The sequence below is a fragment of the Hordeum vulgare genome, chromosome 1H, assembly GCF_904849725.1.
Source record: "Hordeum vulgare subsp. vulgare chromosome 1H, MorexV3_pseudomolecules_assembly, whole genome shotgun sequence".
Classification (NCBI taxonomy): Eukaryota; Viridiplantae; Streptophyta; class Magnoliopsida; order Poales; family Poaceae; genus Hordeum; species Hordeum vulgare.
The window spans coordinates 114,645,285-114,664,616 of record NC_058518.1 but is presented as its reverse complement, the minus strand read 5'-3'; the positions used below and the strand labels follow the sequence as shown (position 1 = coordinate 114,664,616).

General features: G+C 41.9%; 3 protein-coding genes across 3 annotated transcripts; all 3 read left to right on the top strand.

Annotated features, from left to right (window-relative positions):
- The first annotated feature begins 2,308 nt into the window (after positions 1–2,308).
- LOC123426638 (NADH dehydrogenase [ubiquinone] iron-sulfur protein 3) lies at positions 2,309–3,879 on the top strand. The gene has a single exon (XM_045110505.1). It carries the CDS (start codon positions 2,564–2,566, stop codon positions 3,134–3,136), a length of 573 nt encoding a protein of 190 aa, XP_044966440.1. The 5' UTR covers positions 2,309–2,563; the 3' UTR covers positions 3,137–3,879.
- A 102-nt stretch (positions 3,880–3,981) lies between these two features.
- LOC123426648 (NADH-ubiquinone oxidoreductase chain 3) lies at positions 3,982–4,715 on the top strand. Its single transcript, XM_045110516.1, has one exon. It carries the CDS (start codon positions 4,037–4,039, stop codon positions 4,391–4,393), a length of 357 nt encoding a protein of 118 aa, XP_044966451.1. The 5' UTR covers positions 3,982–4,036; the 3' UTR covers positions 4,394–4,715.
- A 6,778-nt stretch (positions 4,716–11,493) lies between these two features.
- LOC123426631 (ribosomal protein S7, mitochondrial) lies at positions 11,494–14,033 on the top strand. The gene has a single exon (XM_045110493.1). The coding sequence runs from the start codon at positions 12,155–12,157 to the stop codon at positions 12,599–12,601; it is 447 nt and encodes a 148-aa protein (XP_044966428.1). The 5' UTR covers positions 11,494–12,154; the 3' UTR covers positions 12,602–14,033.
- The last annotated feature ends 5,299 nt before the right edge of the window (positions 14,034–19,332 follow it).

The following is a 19,332-nucleotide window of genomic DNA, read 5'->3' as shown; positions in this document are numbered from 1 at the left end:
GAAGCTAGCCTAGGCAACTCAACAAAAGTCAAGATGGATGATGGCATGATCTAGCAAAGCAGAAATTACTTAATCCCAATATTAGTACAATTAGATACAACCCTGTTCTCTTTGTCTTCGTTCATTCTTCATTTTCATGCAATTATGAATCATGTTTCTACTTATTCTCATATGGGTAACATCTTTAGAAACTAAAAGTTAGTACTATCTTCCCATATACAAGTGGCATAAACAATCCTTTGACGAACTTTCTGGTTAACATAGAATCTATGAGTTTTTTCTTCTAATTACTACTACTAACATTATTCAATCTGGTATCCAAGAATTTATTAAGCTCATCCCGCAAGCACATGTACACATCTTGGATTTTACCGTCTGAAGATGGAAGAAGATTCGTTCTCCTACCCATTTCTAAGTTAAGCAAGAGATAACTCATAATTTGATATGCACTCGCACTCGCATCTTGGGTCACTGGAACCTGATGATAATTACTCACTCCTTCATCCTGAGAAAGGATCTTGGCTATGAAAAAAAATGGATCACTAGCTTGCGCAGCAAATTGAATGAAACTTTCGTCCGAAGAAAACATTTCAGTCTGGTGTTCGTTATACCATTTAAGGGCATCATCTAAGTTCGAGAACTTTTGATACTTAAAGGCTGCAGCACATGCTAAGTGTTGACTGAGATTCTTTTTTTCCGACAGGTGGTTTTGTGCTTGAGGTTGAGGATGATCGGCAGAAAAGAGTAATAAACTTTTTGACAAATTACGCTCATGAAAATGCAATACACCTGAACGGTAGATTCTACCACGGAAGTCCATGAATGCTGGCAAATAGAATTGATAACCTTCGTATGCTGACGCAAGTCTTATTAAAAAATCTTCATAACTAGCCTGCTGCACCTGTTTTCATAATTTATTTAACAGTATGTTATAGCTACAAGCATTCTTAATACCTTTGACGTTATTGAAGTAGCACTCCCTCAATATGTCTGAGGCTTCTGTCGGATTCACGCGAGCCAGAGCATTTGGTAAAAGAAGCCCACACTCAACTAAACATTGACGATTCTTTTCCAGAAATCTCAAGAGCCTTTTGTTTATTTCAAACGCTTGAGACTGAAGCCCATTCAAAATATCACACATCTGCTTGTATTCTTTTTTATGTAACTTTATATAGAAGTGGTTTAAGTCATGGGAAGTTAATAGCCGAAAGTGATTCTAGATATCCCCCGTGGGTTTGCATAAGTAACCTCCTATCAGATCCGATAATGTATCAGGATCAGACCCCCTCTCTGCTGGTTGCCAATCCAAGGGTTTGCAAAGCATCGGAAGATTTAGTTTGATAGGGAGCAGATTTATGTTCAAATTGCACATAACATAACAAGAATTCTCTATATACCCTTGACCTTTCTTAAGAACCAGCACTGGATCTTCTTTTGTTACTCCCCTATCTGTTGATATATGTAGAACATTTCTTTCAATCATGAATTGGAGCAAGTATTTCCCGATATCATAATGACACTGAATTTTTTTCTTTTTCTCTTTTTTGCTAGCACCTTTGGGCTGAACAACATCCTTAACTGATTCTACCTTACTAGTGAGTACTGCTTCCACCTTACCACTACCTGGTGCTTTGTATTGTAGAAACCTTGCTTGTTCTCGTACAGTTGAATTAAGTTGATCTATAAATCTAGCTGCCTTAACTGCGGATGATTCCTGAAGAGTGTTGAATACCAAGCCTAGTACATGAATCATGATAGCCTCAAGCGTATAGATACCAAACATCTTAAGCATAGGTAAGCTACTTGGTAGGCAACCCTTTAGATATTGCTTAGCGTTAGGCTGCTCTTTATTAATCAAGAACTTTACTATGTTAGGAGTTACTTTAAATAGATTATCCTCATCGAACTTCATTGTGCAATTTGCAATTTGATTCTGTAAATCTATTAATTCAGTATCGGAAAACACACCATTTTTATTCTTCTTTTCATTAATCAACAACTTTATAACATCATCCTGATACATATCAACATTAGAAGTCTTTTTCGTTTGGTCAATATCCAACAGCTTACGTAGTAATCGTTCCAGAACTCCTTAATAATACGTGCATTTTGCAAAGATTTCTCATTCTCAATGCTATCATCATATGTCTCGGAACAATAAAATAGAACCTGCATACTTTTATTTGTTACCCTTACTAAACCGCAGTAAGGATACGAATACGACTTAAATAAACAACTAGAATCTCAATATAAGGAAAGGATCAGAATAAGTACTAATGCTCTGTATAATACTTTTCCCCGAGCGATGGTTTAGCGGATTCGGAATTGTAACCAAGCATCCTGGGTTCTATACCCGATTCAACACTAGAGCATGCAGCCGATCCTGGATACATAACTCTCAAAAGTGTGCAGTGAGGGATCTTTATTGGTAGCCAGTCTTTCACTTCTGCCTCTCCACTCCCATGCCTTTCTTGGTCGGACCAACCCAACCGGCGATTTCCGACAAGTCTTTCTGCTTAGAGCAAGAAGCGGAACCAAAATAAAGCTTTCTTTATTTTCATTTATGGATAACCAATCCATTTTCCAATATAGTTGGGAGATTTTACCCAAGAAATGGGTACATAAAATGAAAAGATCGGAACATGGGAATAGATCTTATACCAATACTGACTACCCATTTCCATTGTTGTGCTTTCTAAAATGGCATACCTATACAAGGGTTCAAGTTTCGATCGATATTTGCGGAGTGGATCATCCCTCTCGAAAACGCAGATTTGAAGTTGTCCATAATTTACTGAGTACTCGGTATAACTCACGCATTCGTGTACAAACAAGTGCAGACGAAGTAACACGAATATCTCCGGTAGTCAGTCTATTTCCATCAGCCGGCCGGTGGGAGCGAGAAGTATGGGATATGTCTGGTGTTTCTTCCATCAATCATCCGGATTTACGCCGTATATCAACAGATTATGGTTTCGAGGGTCATCCATTACGAAAAGACTTTCCTCTGAGTGGATATGTGGAAGTACGCTATGATGATCCAGAGAAACGTGTGGTTTCTGAACCCATTGAGATGACCCAAGAATTTCGCTATTTCGATTTTGCTAGTCCTTGGGAACAGCGTAGCGACGGATAATTCCGAATCTACATAGGTCTAGTCCAGGGGACAAATCAATAGGAAATGCTATTTGCTTCTTAAGAAGAAGAACTTTTTTGAAATGAAAGAGTTTCCACGGGCGTCGGATATCATTTCTTCAAATAAGGAAGAAGTGTTATCGAAGGATTTCCTTCCATTCTTCCTAGTATGGAAGAAGTAAAGAAAAAGTACTGCGTCTCGATCTATACGAAAGGGCACTGGTTTTTTCTTTCGGTTTCATTGATAGCAGAAGAGTACGCTAGCTAGCGGAGCCTGAAAACGCTTGCTTGCGCCCCACCCCTACGGAAACTATTGCCTATGCTTGCTGCTCGCTCATTTTCAGTAGAAGGGAAGAAAAGATGGTCACTCCTTTTAGGAACATGGCGAGCCTTACTTACGACTGTTGCACTTCACTCGCTGCTCGTTCATTCACTTGCTCATGAACTCGCTGCTTCGCCAGAAGCGACTAGTCGCCTCCTTTCCTCCGCCGAAAGATGCTTAGCCAGAAGCGACGAAGGAGGGGAGCTGGGGAAGGCCGACGATGGCAATGAGGGGGAAGCTGTCGTAGAAGCTTTGCCCCTTGCTTTACATAAATTGTTATGAACTTACTAAATGACCTTATTTATTCTCCTGGAACGCTAGCAAATCTAATAGTTCCATCTGCTCTTCTTAACTTAAGAACGAAGGCCGCCATCCTTCTTATTCAGGAACCCTTTGTTTGAGGAGGGCGTATCCCCGGGAAGGGGAGAGTGGCCGAGCGGTCAAAAGCGACAGACTGTAAATCTGTTGAAGGTTTTCTACGTAGGTTCGAATCCACATCTGAGCGTCTTTTTTTCGGTATGCCGCTCCGCGAGCAAGGAGCGCCGCGAGGAGAGCGAGAGAACGAAGTGGGCTTTGGTGATGTCGGAATTTGCACCTATTTGTATCTATTTAGTGATCAGTCCGCTAGTTTCTTTGATTCCACTCGGTGTTCCTTTTCCATTTGCTTCCAATAGTTCGACCTATCCAGAAAAATTGTCGGCCTACGAATGTGGTTCCGATCCCTCCGGTGATGCCAGAAGTCGTTTCGATATACGATTTTATCCGGTTCCTATTTTATTTATTATCCCTGATCCGGAAGTCACCTTTTCTTTTCCTTGGGCAGTACCTCCTAACAAGATTGATCTGTTTGGATCTTGGTCCATGATGGCCTTTTTATTGATTTTGACGATTGGATCTCTCTATGAATGGAAAAGGGGTGCTTCGGATCGGGAGTAACCACTTTTGAAAGGGCAAAGGGGGGAAAAAGTAAAGTATAAGCGACATATGGCACGAAAAGGAAATCCAATTTCGGTAAGACTTGATCTATCATCTGATTCTTGTTTTTTTTCAATGGGGGGGACTTTTCATAGTTATCATTGTGATAGCTGCTTTAGTAGTGGATCCCTCCTTGATCGTGACAGATCAGGTTAGGCAAGCACTACTGGAAGTGATTCTGTCACTTTTACAATATGTTTTGCTATATGGTGCCACGCTGATTGAAGAAATGGTACCGGCCCTCTGGGGGCAGGAGCGATGTGGGACCGTGGGCACAGGGGGGCTTGAAAGTCCTTCCCATTCGGGGCAGGAAACGTACAAAGCCCCACACGTTCATCTAATGCTATCATCTGATAGTGATAGTGAGAGCGTTAACCAAAGGGGTGGGAGCGATGTGCCTCCTTTAACTATTGACTTGAACCGACCGGCTCAGGATCAGGAAGATATTAGGCAATATGTCGAATCCATAAAGGATTTTAGAATTGACGAGCAATTCGAGAATTTCAAAAGGAATGATTCCACTTCCCCGCTCTATGATCAATTATGTGCCTACGTGGGAGATGCTGATGTTGTCAAAAACAAGTGTATCCGAGAGATCTCGGAGAACTTTCATTCAACAGACGCTGGGTTAATTGATTTCGTCAATCAGACGGATGACACTGAAGGGCAAAGAAGAGTTATATGGGATTTTATAAAGCTTCATTTTCAAGATGAGCTTGATAAGATCCCACCCGAACTACAACAAAATGCAAATCAAGAGGAGGAATGAATGGTCGCCATCATCATCATTCTATTTTTCGTTATCAAGATAAAGGGCTTCATTTGAAGAGTTAGTTGGCCGGCCTACCGGCCCGCAGATGTAGAGAAAGAGATAGAGGTTGCCTCTCTTCTTGAACTGCGAAACCAAAGGGACGCTTGGAAAGAAGGGAACGCACGGCTCTTATCTGGTTCGAATCCAGTTCGTCCCGGCCACAAAGACTACACCAAACTACACTAACTATGAGTTTATCAAAGCAAGAACTACTAATTGTAAAAATTACAATCGAAAGCCCCCCCCCCCCGGTAGAAAACCTGCTATCGTTTCATATATGCGCTAGGAGATAGTATCCTATCCCCCTCAATCTCAGGAGTCGCTTTCTCTATGCCCGACTTACGGGCTCTTTGCTTATTATTTCTCGGGTGGGATGAAGGTCGAAATGTCTAGTTTGAATTGCTTATGCTTATATAGTTTGAATCGTCTAGCTTCATACCAAGGTTGTTCTACAAAAGAACCAAGTAAGAAAGTAAGCCCGTTCAATTGAAATAGCTTCCTCGCTTCGCAGTTCGATACCCACTGAAACTATGGATACGATAGACTCGGGAGGGGGAAAGGGTTACCTTATTTGGGCTGCTAAGTCTTTCTTGTTGATTCCGGAAATAAAGAGGACCTTCTTAATCCTTCGTGCTCCACACCCGCCTCACTGGACCTATCCATTCGAGCTCTCTCCTCTAATCCCAACTCGACACGGCTGGACGACGACGCCTGTTCACTTATAACGAAATCACACGTTAAGCCCGATGAATTCATCTACAATTTCTGGATTTGTCGGTTTGGCAAGGCAGAACCAGGGCCCTTCCATTAAGGTTATATTATAGTTTCGATAGGAGAGATGCAGACCAGATAGGAATGCAAGAATACTCTGTAAATTGTTTATTAATTGGTTTAGTCTGTGGAAGAGAAGTATCGATCTAGAGGATTGCCCCCCCCCCCAGACTGACCTAGTTGTCCTTGACTTGCTTCGGAAAGAAAAGACCTAGTACTTGTTTACCTTGACCATGGCTACTTTCCCGCCGCCTTTCCTTCTATACTTTTCCTATGTGCTATCCCAGGCATCCCTTGTCAAGCTACCTATCCCTACGAAAAAGCAAGCCTACTTACTACGTGTTTTCCTCTATTGGCAAATACGCATATACTGACCTACTCACGTGCATATCTTGCATAAAGCCTTCCCCTAAAAAAACAAACTAGCCCGTATCTTCCTAGTCCTTGTTGCCAGCCCTACTCGACTTTACTCGACTATTTAGAAAAAGCTACTACTTGAATGCATACTTTTATTATTATTTAAAGAAAAAACAAAAACTATTTATGAGTTTATGCCCCACCAACAGAGCAAAAGAACGCTCAAATGAGGAACTAGAATATGAAAGTGCAAAATCTCCTACCGAACAAAGAAAGCACTATATCTCATTTTAAAAATCTGGTAAAAATTCTTCAACCTAACTCAACACAACTATATTTCGACTGTATATGTATGTTTGTAACGTGCCACAAAACCATCTTAAGATTAGACAGTTATCAATCAGCAAACGCATTGACCACATGCAAAAAATCAAGACGGATCTCCTTCCTTTTATTCGGTGCTTTCCTTCTATAAGTCACTGCTATTCTTCCTTGACCCTTCTTACCTTTGCTAGATTTTGCATTCCCCTCATTACTATTCGGCTCAGTATTATCTTCACCTTTGGAATTGCTTCCACCAGAAGTAGACGACAAGTACCGTAGATGTCATAATTTCGTATATAGCAAATTCAGGTAGTAAGTAATGGAACTGTAGCATGCAAAGGGACTGTACCATGGAAATTGAGAAGAAATCTCCATCAAGTTTTTCCATTTTATGCCATATGAATAAGAGATTCCTTTTAGTTAGAAAGCTCGCGTAGAAGTTTGCTATCAAAGACCTCGGTATTCTTTTCATCCGCGGTTTCCCACTTCTCTGTCTCTGGGTGAATGCCTCTACCAGAGGTTATGCGCCAGCTTGGGAAAGCCTTAAGTTATATCTTAATCTGTCTTGCAAGGTAGATTGGATCATGTCCGCGATAGAAGTTGCGGAGGAATGAAACGACGATTTCGGTATAGGAAGAGAAAGGGATTGTGCTTTCGACCGTGGCGAGATAGGATAGACTTGGGATTCTTTCTTGGCCCTTGATTGCCAACACTCTGGGGCTGAATTAATTAATGAAACTAATAGGAAGGATTGGGATGATGAACTGGTGAGATTCTTTCTTTCGCTGACTGACCAAGGTAATTAATTCCTTCCATTGGCCAGGCGGGTAAGCAAGGAGACGACGTTCTCATTAAAAAAAATGAAATATGCCATGCCGAATTCAAAAACAACTCCTTAAACTCCGTCGTTTACCGACATCCTCTCGGCTATCATACGTCCTCCGCTTATCTCTCTTAGGCATAGGCATCTCAACACATTCCTCCTTCCGAGTTGCTTGTCCGAACTTGGCTCTTTAGTAAAACGAAGGAGCTGCTAAGCTATTATTAGGTATCAATTTAGGAGCCTTTTTTCATTTCCAACTACATTATTGTGAGCATTCGGAACCCGTTCCTACGCGGTCATCAAATTGGCTGGCTTTGGACCCTCGATCGCAGCAATGAACTCAGCGTCCCACTTAACTTACTTTTGGTACTTTTGAATCTTGTCCCATCCCATAGCTTCACAAGTGAATCTACCTATGGATCCATAAAGTTGATCATTACTTTTCAAATTCTTATTCCATGTGTCCGCCATAGGGCTTATCTATCTCCTGGTCTGATTCATCTTTGGAATGTAACCGGACATATTACAAGGCGAAAAAACAGTGATTTCATCGATTCCGGATTGCCCAGTGTCTCCCTTTCCCTCTTTCCTTTCACTTTTTCTTCGGCTGTCACCAACTTTGTTCAATGCTAGTCCCTAACCCATGAATAAGGGCTCCGCTGGCTACCGGGTTCAGAGAAGTTTGTAAGCTCTTTCTCTTTTTTCGTTTTTCGCCACCTCCTGTGTCTTTCCGTTTAAGGTCTTTAATTCGGCATTAGCTTCGTTAGAGAAAGCCATGCATGAACTACACAAAGCATGGGATCCTGAACACCACGAAAGAAAGCGTACTACTTTTCAATAAGGTCCGACTTCAGAGAGGAGAGACATGAACTTGTTTTAGGCGTAGAAAAGGCATACGGTATGAAAGATTGATTGAAAAGAGGTAGGGACTGGTCTCGCTGCTAAGGGAGAAGGAGACCTCTGTCGGAGCAAGCTAAAGAGCCCACTTTATATCGTCGATTTCAGGTAAGGCACTCGATCAAGCCTATACATCCGGGAATTTAGCTCCAAACCAAAGACGACTTGCTTTGCTGCATTTCTTGGGCCGGGGCTTTACTTGATTTTGGCGAAAGAAAGGCCATATGATCTACTTTCTGGTGCCGGTCCCTTCACAAAGATAGCCCCTTCTTGCTCTTATTCTTATTCTTATTCTTATTCGGTGGAATACAAGAGTTCTGAAGCTCCTTTCTTTCAAGTGAAAGTTGCCTATCTTTCTTGGTTCGGAATCCAATCCAGTTGAAAACAAACAATTGCCCGATGGCAAAGTCAGATGAAAGGCAAGGAGTGTAAACCACGTACGAGCGTGGCGCAGAAAGCGAAATGTTTTGCAGCGAGTCAAGCGTAATACGATCAAAAGGAAATGGGGTCGATGCTAAAACTCAAACAGTTCCCCAGAGGGGGCCCCGGGTTGAAAGAGCGAGCTACATTCTTTCATAGAAGACAAAAAATAAGAGGACTGATGCTTTCTTACTTCATCTTAATATAGGGATGCTTTATGTAGCTTCCAATGAATAGGAAACAAGATGACCCATGGGGCACTCAGTGACGTATCTAAACCGTCTATCCAGTACTGGCTTTTCACACTCGGGAATAGAAACTGTCGGCACTTGAAGATGAACGAAGCGAAATTACCCCCCAAAAAAAGCCCTTATACTCACCTTGGTGGGGACTGACTGCTCTCCCCTACGAAAGTAGCATCGCGATGCGGAGATCAACAACACATATTCGCATACCATGCTTATCTATTGATGTCGCAGATCAGCGGCAACTCCCATACTAAGTATGATGTCGCATATCGGTTGTCTAACTACAAGGGTGGAACCTTTTCTTTTTAACTAGTCTTAAAGTGGATGTCGCAGCCTTGAGTTCTTTTTATTGAATTCACGAGATTGAAAATTAGGATGGAATGAATAACCTGGAGATATATTCCTTTTCTCAAATAGTTCTTTAAGTTTTTTCTCTCTATCCTTGGCTTATTCAATAGAGCTTTCCTTCTTTTCATTATTCGATACTGCTGTGAGATACTACGAGAGCTTGTAGGCAATATGAGATAGAGCTGACTAAGAGAAAGAAGTAAGCGGATCTTGCAGCTGTTTTCATTCCTTTATTTAGGTCTTGAACCTATTAAGTAGAAGATCAAGCACTGATCTGATGGATCAAATGCTTTCGGATGAACTACTCGATCAAGGGCTTCCCAATATATTTACTAACTTCTCTTCGTTCCACATGAGAGAAAGTTATAAAGACAGATTTCCGAATCGTTTTTTTAGTCATGTTAGCACCACGCTTCGCTTTCCGGTATCAGGTATATAGCATTTACTCTTTCTAAGCTTTTCCGGTTATAACTCGTTTATGATATACCAACTGCGGCCTGAAGCACCAACCACCAGTAGCATTTCAACCAAACCTTGTTTCTCGATCAAAAAGAGCGCCCTTCCATTTCTTTTTAAAATCAAACGTAGATAGGGACAAAAGCCTGGCCGATAGAGGAATAAGTGGATGGGTCTACCTATGGTGGTTTGAAGTCATTCACAAAGCTACTCAGACTTTTAGTGGATTTGATGCCGGGTCTTAATCCCCAACTAGAAAAGAAACTGAAACTCGATCTCGAGATATGCCGGCCGGAATGCCGCAGGCTCGGAAGGAGGTAACGTGAGGCAGGGTTGATGTATCAGAGGTGGAAAATGGACTTTCTATTTTGCATTTCCAGATGAAAAAACCAGACAATGGGTATTAGAAGGTGGACCCTTGGCACATTGCTAACATACCATTACTGTTGAGACAATGGCAGCCAAAATTTCAGTTGAAAAAATGGGAAAAAAGAAAAATCCCAATTTTAGAAAACTGTGGGGAGTTCCTAAGGAGTACATTAAAAAAGAAGGACTGAGCTATATTGCTAGAGCTAGTGGTTTGGGGAAGCCTCTCTAGATGGATAAAGTCACTGAAAAAAATACAATATTTGCTTTTGCAAAAGTAAAAAAATACTTTTTCAAGGATCTTGGAAACTATCTTAGTAATTACTTACTTATTAAGGAGACGAGATTGAGATTAAAGAAGAATATGCATGGAAGCCCAAATCCAGTGCTGTTTGCTAGGAGTTTGGTCATGACATTAGCAGATGTCCTAAGAAGAAGATAGTAGAGTTTGCTCCTGTCAAGAAGAGTATTGAAGCTGTTACTGAAAAGCAATATATGTAAAAAGAATATAAGTTTAGATTACCGGTCTGTCTCCTTAATAAAGAGTCGAGGAATAGGAGGAGAATCCCCAGGCAAACAACTAGGGTTCCAGATTCACTGGGCAGAGAAGGGAGAATAGTATCCTCTCACAGTAGGTGACGTTTTGGGCGAACTCACTAGTCTCCTAATTAATTCCCCACGATAGGAAAATAGAGAGAGCACAAGACTTTTAAGCACCTTAGGGGTTGATGTAGAAAGCTTGCCGCGAGTCAACAAGGACCAGCGGTGTTGAGGCAACTTGCCGCAAGTCAGAGTAGACTTTAAGACCAACTTGGTGTAGAGACGACTATGATGGTTGGCCTCCACAGACTGAACGCGGGAGATTCTTTCACCCTGTTTTTAGTAGTGCGAGGAGGATAGAGCTCCCAGCAACGAGTGATTGTTCGTACGAGCGAAGGAGCGAGCATGCTTTACCCTTAGAGTGAAGTTGACATTCACAGGTCTTGTGGGAACTCCTTCAGTTCAGGTAGCCATAGTCACTCAGGGCTATAGTGGTAGTAGCAAGATCGAAATTGTGAGATTGGCTCGATCACAAACTATCAAGAAGAAAGATCAAGATTCACTTTTGTCGGGCAAAGAACTCTATTGAGGAAATGACTTCGCTCACTAAAGACCAAGCAGCAGCCATTCTAGATGAAAGGACACAAGCCTAAAACTTGAATGCGGATCTATTTATCTTGAATTCCTATCTTCAGAAATAAAGAGTTGCCTATCTTCAGAAATGCTGGTATAGTTGACTTGCCTCTGTTCTCGCACCGGTGTCTGCCAGGGTCTGAACCATTAGGTAGAGGATCAGCTGAAAGAAAAGGCAGACAGAGATCTTGTGCCAGATCCGTATACATTCAGCACCCTCATTACAGCATTTGCTAAGCATGAAAAGTGGTTGGAGCTATGCTTATGTGCACGAAAATGCAGGAGAAAGGATGGCACCCAGAGACGAGGAAGGGCGTAGCAAGCGACGAAATGCTTCGGGGAGTTGAAAATAAGCATAGATCCGGAGATTCCCAAATAGGTCAACCTTTTGAACTGCCTGCTGAATCCATGAGCAGGCAAGAGACAACCTGGCGAACTGAAACATCTTAGTAGCCAGAGGAAAAGAAAGTCTCATGTTGCTCTTCAGAAAACGCGTATAGTGGCCTTCGTCGATGGGACAAACGCTCCAGTGTATGCGTTACAAGGCAACTAGCATTTAGTTCGTGAAAGAATGTTTCGTTGGAAAAACCAACGCCGACGTCAAGATCAGTCTCCTTTCTCTTTTCGGGAGCAGAGCTGAAAAAGATGGACAGTAACGATCGCGTAATATCAATTTATCGGCCTCGTCATCGAAAGCGGCTTCCAATTGCTCGGAAATTCTCAGCTATATGGGGGACTTTGATGGTGAGCAAAAAGAATTGATCAAGAAATTGGTAAACTTTCGCATGATCGATGGTAAAAGAACGAGAGTTCGTGCTATTGTTTATAAAACTTTTCACCGCCTAGCTCGAACTGAACGCGATGTAATAAAACTTATGGTTGACGCCGTAGATAATATAAAGCCAATATGCGAAGTGGTCAAAGTAGGAGTCGCAGGTACTATTTATGATGTTCCTGGGATTGTAGCCAGGGATCGTCAACAAACCTTAGCTATTCGTTGGATCCTTGGAGCAGCTTTCAAACGACGTATAAGCTACAGGATAAGCTTAGAGAAATGTTCATTTGCTGAGATACTAGATGCTTACCGAAAGAGGGGAATTTCACGTAAGAGAAGGGAGAATCTTCATGGACTGGCTTCCACCAATCGGAGTTTCGCGCATTTCAGATGGTGGTAAAGTGATACCACATAAGGAGCTCTTCCTCATTCAGTCATACTCAACAAAAGTAAGAAATGTTTGACCCTGATCCTTTTTTCATCTTCATATAGAAAGAAAATCGGCCTTCCTCATACTCCCCCCTTCATTCATAGAGTTGGAGGAATCCACAAGAGGCCTGCCCGTTCATAATTGCATAAAAGAACCATTCTTTTTATGAAAACTCTTGTTCCAACCTCACCTCAGGTCGAATGAATACGAAAGGGGGATCAATCAAATCAATAAGCCATGAATGAAGAAGTAGTGGGCCTTTCGCCTTATTTCGTTTGACTCGTGGAGCTGAGAAATCTACTTCAAAGAGAGGGAAAGAGTGCTAGTCCGAAAGAACAAGCAAGGGATGAGCGCACGGGAGCGAAATCCGTTGCGCCCACGCGCATACGTTTTCTTGCTGGGTAATTTCTCAGAAAGTTTTTGTGTTGTTGATTCCTATTCCTAGGTGTTGTGCTTTTTCCCCTATGCCGCCTATTGGTACTAGTGGAGTAGGATTGGCCTGTAATACAGAACCTATAGGTGGTGTAACCTTTCGCTCAATACTCAAATCTACAATTGAAGCATCTGAGGCTGCATCAATCGAGGATACACGACATAAGGAATTGTTAGATCTCCAAACTGAACTTCGCCTTCACCAAGCGTGGGTTTTCACTGGTCCTAACTAACGGTTGGCAAGCGATCCCCTATTCTGCATCACGAAGATCAGACGGCCCAGAGCCGGAGCGATCATTCCAGCAAGTTACTCAGCTTGAGTTTTTCAGTCAATCAATAGATTGTGCAGTTTCTTAGTCTTTTGGTCCACGTCTTCATGACTTATAGAAAGGGTTTCTTTCTTTTACAAGATCATGGAAGCTTCAGAAACCATCCGAGATCTTCTGGAAACAAGAAATGTTGCATCAAAGGGTTCAGTGGTCATATCATAGTGAAATCGAGTTTCTTGATTTAGTCGATATCAAATTCCCAACTTAGAAATTAGAAAGGACTAAGATTCTACTTCTTCCTCAAATACTGGGAATGTGGATTCAAGTATGATATCACTATTCCACAGATCTCAAGAAAACGAATTGAACAAGTTTGATGGCTGGAAGAAGATAGGAAATATTCAAACATGTATTGCATTTCATCGATCTCACCCTTTGTTCAGTGCCGCATAAGTACTGACTTCTTGAACAGATACCGGTACCGGTCATGAAGGCTTCGCCCTTCTCAAGTCAAGTGCAGAAGCGAAATCCGTTGAGCAAGAAGCCAGTGATCCCACAACATCAAAGTGATACATATGACATATTGGAAATTAGGCTTAGTTTGTAGCTGTGAATATAGTAATGCACTTATTTATTGAGAAATATGTTCTTTCAAGTAGAGCATACTCGGTAGAAAGGAGGTGGCGGAGCTGGGAAGAGGATTATACTTTATCGATTACTTGGACTTAGAGACCAATTATAGAAAGAAGACAGTAGCTGAGTGAGTTTTATGGATCTAGTTTATGAGCAGCTTAACTAGAAAAGCAAGCAGAAGGAATAGAAGAATGAAATGCAGAAATAGGGGAAGGGCGGGTAGCATTTTCAAATGCCAGTTTGAGTGAGACAGTTTCTGTCTGGCCCCCCACTTTTAGGCTGTTCTTCCATTCTGCCTTTGTCTTGCTCTAAGCTACCTGACTTCCTTCCTTTGTTCTTCCATTCTACTTTGTCGGATTCTGATCATCAGTTCTTATCGATCCCATTTTAAGGACAAATCCTGATGTTGGTAAAATATACGTGTTGATCAAGGCCAAGGACAATGAAGCAGCCATGAAAAGATTGAAGAACGAGGTATGATGATTACTTCGGACTACTTTCTGTTCTTCATGCAAATGACCATATTTTCCGTCTGCAATACAGGTAGAAGATACTGAGTTGTTCAGATGTTTACAGGAAATCCATGGGAAAAACTACCACAGCTTTGTATTAAGCAAGCAGGTTCCAGTCGTTAGTAATTTCAGGGAAGCCAACATTGGCATTGCTCCTGAGTTAGCCAAAGAGATCGCGGAAGAAGTGGATGTTATCGTAAACTCTGCAGCAAATACCACTTTTGATGAGAGGTTCGTGAAGCTATACTAGTCTTGCACCAAGGATTGCTTCCATTACTAAATGTGTAAGTTCACATTCCATAGCAATAAAAGTATTGCAACTTGCAGGTATGATGTAGCACTAGACATCAACACCGTGGGGCCATTCCGGATAATGAGTTTCGCGCAGCGGTTTCGAAGACTGAAGCTCTTCTTGCAAGTATCAACAGGTCAGAATGCCAAATAAGAGTTTCTTGTGGTCGAAATCAAATGGTAACCTGTTTCTATTAATCTCAAAAGCTTACAAACAAGCTTTAGCAGTATGTTTGCATGTCATGTTTTTGGCCAAACAGCATATGTGAATGGGCAGAGGCAAGGTTTGATACTAGAGAAGCCATTTTGCTTAGGGGATACCATAACAAAGGGGATAGGTTCCTCAGATTTTTCGGCACATCAGAATACCGTGTTGGATATCGAGGCTGAGATCAAGTTGGCTTTTTACTCCAGAAGGCATTCTTCTGCCTCTGCTTCTGTTACTCAAGAAATGAAAGAGTTAGGTAGTCGAGGTATTCTAGTATTTCCCTGTTACTTTCTCATGTCTGTAGATACGAATACACACATGAAGTATTTGATTTGTGCAATTTATTTATTCATAGGGCCAAACTCTATGGTTGGCAAGACACTTATGTGTTCACAAAGGCCATGGGCGAGATGGTCATCAACTGCATGCGAGGAGAGATACCGGTGGTAACAATCAGGCCAAGTGTCATAGAGAGCACATGGAGGGATCCCTTCCCAAGTTGGATGGAAGGAAACAGGTAAATGCTAAACCCAAATCTGAGGTTGCGGATGTCACATATATATGTGATGCATCCTCGTCTGCTTACCAGATAATGAGCTATTTCCAGGATCTAGCAGTGCGTACTAACTTTTGACGGGTTGATGGTGAGGATCAAGTATATGACCTATATTCCTCACTATTAGAGGACTTCAAAGAGGAGATTCCATCATAATCTCTGGAAGCTAGTGTCAAGGAAGCCGTTAGCCGTCACCTTAACTGAAAGTTGGTGAAGAAGGTGTATATGCCTCTTGTCTATGGTAAGACACAGCATAGTGCAGCAGCGGACATCCAGAAGGGGCTTGACTTCATTAGAAAACGTGCTGAAAGCAACAAAGTGGCGGACATTTTTTTTTGCATTCTGGGACAATAAATTCCCAGCCATTGCTAGGCTGAGCCATGTTAGCAAAGAATGGTTTCTCCAACAATATGAGGATAAATCCCTTACTAAAATGGTAGTGGTCACAAACCCCTTCCGTGTACAATTGAAAACATTAACAATACGAAAGCAAGAATCATCAGTTATACTGGGAATGCCTTCCTCTACCAAAAGAGAAAGAGTTGAAGATAACGAAGGAAAGTGGGTGGATACAAAACCAGTTCATATCACTTGTCTTTCTGGTCTTTCAGAATCTCATCGAATACTAGTAAATGCTTTCGAAGAGAAAATAGAAGCACTAGAGAGCTCAAGTTCACTTCATTCATCACAAGATGCAAATGATAATCAAAATGGAGCTAATGAGGAAGAAATCACTTCTACTTAAACTTAAATAGTTCAATACCAACCAACACATAAAGCAATAACCAGATAGATAGAATGATAACACGTAATACGAAGATATCAACACAGCCGGAGTCACGAGGCTCGATAATGACCAATGGGTTAGGATCTGAGGAAGCTTAGTTTGGATGATGGAATATTCGCTGTTCTGATTGTTGAGATACTGCAAATCCACTTATCCAACAATTTCAGTCCATTTTCCTACTTTTTCTGCAAGGGGTTCAACCCCATTCCTATCATAGAAGACCGGCACTTTTGGATGAGGTGTGAACTAAGATAGATTTGAGGGCTGGTTATCACCAAATAAGAATGAAAGGAAGAGGATATCTACAAAACAGCCTGAAGGACCGGCTTTTTGAATTCAAGGTGATGCCCCGGCAACCTTTCAACAACTCATGAATAGTGTTTTTAAAGAGATATGTTGGAAAGGGGTATTGGTCTTTTTCGATGACATTCTAGTGTACAGTTCTACCATGGTGGAGCATCTCAAGTTGCTAGAGGAAGTGTTCCGGCAGAACAAACTTTTTGTGGGTGAGCCAAATTTCATAAAGGAAATACATTATTTATGAAATTGGGGTATCTACTGATACAAACAAGGTAGAGGGCATGACAGCTTGGCCAGAACCAGCCAATGTCAGAGAACTCCGAGGGTTGCAGGGGTTATTACAGGAGGTTTGTACCGGGGTATGGAGCTATCAGCAGGCCTTTAACTGAGTTGTTAAAGAAAGGTGTGGAGAAGAAGCCAGAAAAGCATTTCTCAAGCTCAAAAGTGCTATGGTATGGTGATGCCTTTGAACGTTGACTGGGAGAGCGGCTCGAAAGAGTTGGGACAGACTAGAAGCTTTGAAGTTTATGTTCTTTAATAAGATAATAGCAATCTTGACTTACATCCGGTCAAGATCCCCGTGAAGGAATGCTGATTGAACATCGAGCTGATAAAGAGGGAGTACCATACCCAAGATACTCCATTAAAGGAAAGGTATGCTTGTTTGGTTTCTTTGGTCCGAGAACACACACCACAAACTCTCGCAGTCGATGAGGAAACGTTAGTAAAACTACATTTCAGTAATCCGTCTGGCCTTAACCTCTATGCAAGGAGATCTTACGTATAGACCCATGATTAGGTAACTACTTCTTCTTTTATTCGGAGTATCCAATGGAAAGTGGGCCTCTATCTACAGGTCATGGATACCTGGGCGCTAGAAAGGTTACCGAACCAGGGTTAAGTGAGGCTGTTCAAACTTCACGGCCTTCACTATTGGATGTATATGAGTAAAATCAGACATCAGTATCACAACCTAGCGTTATCCAGATCTTTCGTTGATCCAGGCGATTTTGGGAAGGACTCAGCATTCTCCCACAAAAGGCCAGGCCTTGAGTTTCTAGCCGACTCATATAAGTCAGGGTGTAAATTTTTTTTAGGTGACGTATCTTTCTCTCTGATGTTCTCCGTGGTCTCAAAGGATGATCAGTCGGATAGCGACATTGGTAAATAAAAAGAATAAGTTTACACGCCGGGTGCATACTTCAGTGCCACTAATTAGCGACTTTTTTTTGCCCTTTACCTACACCATGTAGACCGGAGGATTACACAGAATCCCATTGGCGAGTTTCAGACAGCTAGGTTATTCAAGAAACTTTGAATACCAACTCCAATGCTTGGCTTGCTGAATCAGCATATGGATTACTTCATTGAATTTCTCGGCCCGAGCTCTTGTGATTGGTCCACTTGGCAGGTGGAGTGGATCCTTAGCAGGTTCATGTGTTCCTTGTTTACGTAGCTCTTCTGTTGGATCACGTAGCCCCTCCGTTGGATTACGTTGCTCTGCCCTTGGATTACTTGAGTCATTTCTGGGTTTACTTGGCTGCTCCGCAACATGTTGGTTACTTGATCCTTCGCTTTGTTTACTTGGGAGCCCAATACTTATTGGTTGGGAAAATTACCTTCCAAGGAAAATGATCCTCCCACTGGACCGAAAAACCCATATATTCCCATGGGAATGGGTGGTGCTGAACAAGCAGGCAGGCCCAACGTTGTTTATCTTTACTGCAATCCTGGTTAGGTAAAAGGAATTCCGCAGCAGCGGGTACGGGATTAGTTACAACCAACGGAAAGACTTATTTAAATAATAGGGAATTTCCTCATCCAGTCTACTCCTAGGACTACATCATATGCTCCCAACTCCATGGCCAACAAATCAAACTTCAATCGATATCCTTGCATCTCCCACTGTACACCAGAACACATCCCATACAATCGGCCCGAAGAGCATCAATGAGCAGGCCTACTAAATAGGCATAGAGATACATTAGCCGAGTTTGCTTACAACAACTGCTATCACTCTAGCATCGGAATGGCACCTTTCGAAGCACTCTACGGGAACCTTTGTCGTACCCCGATTTGTTGGGGTTGGCACGTACCGACCGACGGGGCCACAGAAGATGAAGGAGAGTGCCGAGAAGATTCCACTTATTCTAGATTAAAAGCAGTTCAGGACCAGGTACGCCGACCACGATATTTGGAGTTTGTAGTAGGTGATCATGCTTGACTTCGGCTTGAACCTACAAAGGGTGTGATGCGTTTTTGAGTGAAGGATTAGGTATAGCTGACCGATACATCGGACCTTTCTTGGCCCATATCCCCCTAGCCCTTACTCCCTTGTTTCGGTTGTTGGTCTCTACCTTTTTCTGTCTCTTGGCTAGTTTGTCTTCCTCTTCTTTTTGAGGGTAACGTAGTAAAAATCCTTTATTTCAGGGGATTTCCCTTTTCTTTCCAAATGAATTTATGCTTAGTCTAAAATTGGTAAATACCAAATAATAATATATATATATTATTATTATTATTAGAAATATGTACCAGTTTCCTGAAACTAACAAATAGAGTTATATCGATATATCGAAATAAGTACCCCTTTTGTAATATACTTCCGCAGAGTGAATACGCGCTCAATGATGAACCTTCAAAAATGCGTTATGCCGCAATAGGTACTAGTATCATTATAGCAAGTTATTTGACTTCGAATGCAATAATTCCGCTA